Consider the following 3864-nt stretch of genomic DNA (forward strand, 5'->3'; position numbering starts at 1 on the left):
CTTATGGTACCTGTGACATTCAGTGCACATTTCTTTTGCTGATTCATAACAATCTAGAGACAACCTGATTATGACTTGTAACACAAACTATTGTATTCTTCTAAAATATTCTCTAGGTTCTTAACAAAAAAAAATCCTTTGCTTCACATTTCTCCATGATAATGTTAAAGATAAAATATGAAAATAATGAAATACTATACTAATCCTAAGCTGGGCATGGTGGTCCACGTCTGTAATCCCAGATCTTGAGAAGTAGAGGCAGAAAGGTCAAGAGTTCATGTCCATCCTCCTGAAATCTAACTTTTTCTACAAGTTCTTCCAGTCAGCATCAATATCAAACCCTTAAAAGAACAGATTCCACATCACTGTTTCTGGAAGTATCAAGTTTTCTGTGTTCTAGGTCATTATATACTTGCTCTGAACTTTGTAAAATGCCTCAAGAAATTTTCTGGTCATTCATCCAAGACCATCTCAACAAAATCTTAAACCTCCTACTTTTTTGCCAAAAAAAGGTTCTATTTAAAATTAGCCCTTAAAATGTTGCAGGTTTTAATATCCTAGCCCAGCTCACATTTGAAATGAAGTGTTCTGTGGCCTGAGGGACAAGGAAAGTAAGCCCCAATGGAAATCAACCTATGTGAGACATATAGAACCCATGGTCTACCTGCTGTTCTGTTTAGAGACTCACACATACACACACACACACACACACAGAGAGAGAGAGAGAGAGAGAGAGAGAGAGAGAGAGAGAGAGAGAGAGAGAGAGATGAATTTGCATCTATTCTTGATAATAAAAGGAACTGATTTGTGTGATCCTCAAAATGTCTGGTAAACATGAGCATTCTGAGTCTTTAAGAATCTTCTAATGAACCTTTCACAAAGAGATGAACCAATTCAGGAAAGAACGAAATTTCCCTCTATGTAACACATGAGAACCCAGTCATTTATGAAAGGCAAAAGAGCAAGTCTTCAAAACATCATCTCTTCCTTAGGAAAATGAACTTTTGCTCAGTGTTTTTCTCAGAGCAACTTTGACATCCTTATTCCTTAAACTATAGATTAATGGGTTGAGCATGGGCACCACAATGGTATAAAACAAGGAAGACACTTTCCCCTGGTTCATAGGCAAAAGTGAAGAAGGTTTGAGATACATGAATGCCCCTGACCCAAAAAAGAGAGAAACTGCAATTATGTGGGAGCTGCAGGTGCTGAAGGCTTTAGACCTGCCCTCCGTGGAGCTGATGCGAAGGATACTGGAGAGGATGAGGGCATAAGAAATAAAGATGGTGACTGTGGGTACCCCTATATCAATGCCCACAACAATGAAGACTACCAGCTCATTTACGTAGGTGCTGGTGCAAGAGCGTTCCAGAAGAGGAAGGATGTCACACATGTAGTGATTGACAAGCTTATCAGCACAGAAGGTCAGTCTCACCATAAATGCTGTGTGGGCCATGGCTCCAGCAAATCCCATCAAATATACACCTAGTAAAAGGAACAAGCACACCTGGGGAGACATGGTCACGGTGTACATCAGAGGATTACAGATGGCAACATACCTGTCATATGCCATTGCTGACAGGATGAAGGACTCGGAGACAACAAAGAAAAGAAAGAAGAAGAGCTGAGTCATGCATCCAGGGTAGGAGATGATGTTTTTCTTTGAGACAAAACTCACCAGCATTTTGGGGGTGATAACAGTGGAGTAGCAGAAATCTATGAGGGACAAGTTGAAGAGGAAAAAGTACATGGGGGTGTGCAGGTGAGAGTTCAGCCCGATCAGGGTGATCAAGCCCAGGTTCCCCACCACAGTTACCATGTAGAAACCTAGAAACAGGAAGAAGAGGGGCATGCGGAGTCCTGGCTGGTCTGTCAGGCCTGCGAGGATGAACTCTGTCACAGTGGCATTTTCAGTGGCCATCCTCAAGGCATTCTTCTGAGACAGAGACAAGAGAAAAGGGTCAGAAAAGAACAGAAAACACAGCTGCCCTCCCTGTCACCTCCTGGGGTCTATAGAATTGCATACACACAGATTATGAATTTTAGTAGAGTCTAGTTTCTGGTTGCCTGTGCAGCTGCTTCCAGGGTCCCACTGACTCTACACTGCAATACCTTGAAGAAAACGCAAGGGTTGGTAGGATTGGAAAGAACCTCAGAAAGCCAGTGAGGGGGCTCTCAGGTCTTTAATTTGTTTGTGCTGTGTGTGTCTCTAATTCCAGCTTTTGTTCAAGTTTAAAGTTGTGCCAGGCTATAGGAAGAGTTTGCAGAGGCTGAAGCCAGCCTGTGTCCTACATGTCCTTCTAATGGTTATCCTGGGACAGAGCAGAAAGCTGAGGGAGTTTTGTTTGGAGCTTTGGAAGTCATTCAAATCTTCTTTTACTCAGATTCAGCCACTCGTGCTTCTTCAGCTCCAATGGTCAGGGCTGTGCCTTTTGTCCAACTCTTCCTCTTGCTCAGTGCTAACTCAAAGACAAACAATAGACACTTTAACTTCCTCTGCAAGAGGGTGTGCCAGAGCCCTCTCCACTGCCTGGACCATGTATGCTAGAGAAGATCTCTAGAAAGCACTCCCCTAAGGTTCTCCAGCTTTCAGGAAGGCTGAGCAATTGCATTCTGATTTTGCAGATCTGGGACTTGGTTAATGAAGAAGTCTGAGATTCCCTGGGGGTCACTACACACTGGATATTAACTTCTTAAAAGGAAGAAATGTTTGTTTATCCCTTGATAGTAATTGAATGGCCTTTGATAACAAAAATGTTTGTTGAGAGACCAAGGATGCCACATAGTTGATAGGTGTTTATCTAGCATATACAAAGTTCTGGGTTTAATTCCCAGTTCAAGGTGAACCAGGCTTAGCTATACTTTCCCGTAATCCTAGCACCAGGGAATATGAGGCAGGATGAGCAGAAAAAATAATCATGTTATCCCCATCTACATAGGGAGTTCAAGGCCAGCCTGGAATATACAAGAGCCTTTGTCAACTTGTGTAGGTTCATGCATGTGTGTGTGTGTGTGTGTGTGTGTGTGTGTGTGTATTTAACATCTATACAGTACTATGCAAAGGACTTCAATCTCCCATATACTAATGCATATCACAAACTGTTTTCATCCTAGCATTTTCTTCTGACCCCAGCAGGACAAAAATTCTTCAGGGGGAGAGGGTGGGAAGTGTGAGCACACAGTGGTACACTTTGCTTCTCCTTTGAATCATATTGGCAACATTTATTAATCCCACTTTAGAGATGAAATAATTATCTAGATATTAAGCTATAGAGACTACATTAAACACCTCTGTCCAGAAAAGATAAATGGAAAAAAATGCTACCCCAGTTCAGAGCAGTGTGTTCTGTAAGCTGATTACATTTATCACTTCCTCAGGAGAAGCCATCCTGTCCTCTCATGGAATTCGAGCTTGGTAATAATAAGCAGTCCCCATCAGTTATGAACAGTTTTCCCAAAATTGATAACTAACCAAAGAAAGTTTCTAGCTTGACTTTTCCCCCTCTGCCAGATATTAGTTGTACCAGTACAAAATTTACCTCCACAGTGCCCCAGGATTTTTGAGTCTCCTCTGAGTTTAATGACAGTCTAATATCACTCTTAGGACCTTATCAATTTAAAGCAGTATTTTAAGATACCAAAAACGTATTTTAAAAGTAGTTTAAAATATCCTACCTGTACAATTATAAAACTACAATCTTATTTAAAATTTGTATCCTGCTACCCCCCCCCAAATGCAAATATAATAAATCAGAATCTCTTGGGGTGAGACGTTGTAACCAACATTGCTCTTCTAATTCTCCCACTTGTTGTCTGGGCATTTAGCTAGGGATGTCCTGACCAATGTTTAGATTTTCAGCAAGA

General features: G+C 41.4%; 1 protein-coding gene across 1 annotated transcript; it reads right to left on the reverse strand.

Annotated features, from left to right (window-relative positions):
* Window positions 1-988: 988 nt before the first annotated feature.
* Window positions 989-1939, reverse strand: LOC127690098 (olfactory receptor 145). The gene has a single exon (XM_052189652.1). The coding sequence runs from the start codon at window positions 1919-1921 to the stop codon at window positions 989-991; it is 933 nt and encodes a 310-aa protein (XP_052045612.1). The 5' UTR covers window positions 1922-1939.
* Window positions 1940-3864: the final 1925 nt, after the last annotated feature.

This window comes from Apodemus sylvaticus, chromosome 7 (assembly GCF_947179515.1).
Source record: "Apodemus sylvaticus chromosome 7, mApoSyl1.1, whole genome shotgun sequence".
Lineage (NCBI taxonomy): Eukaryota > Metazoa > Chordata > Mammalia > Rodentia > Muridae > Apodemus > Apodemus sylvaticus.

Bases quoted from the DNA above. Each gene is read 5' to 3' on its own strand.
- LOC127690098 (XM_052189652.1), bottom strand. From the start codon at position 1,921: ATGGCCACTGAAAATGCCACTGTGACAGAGTTCATCCTCGCAGGCCTG.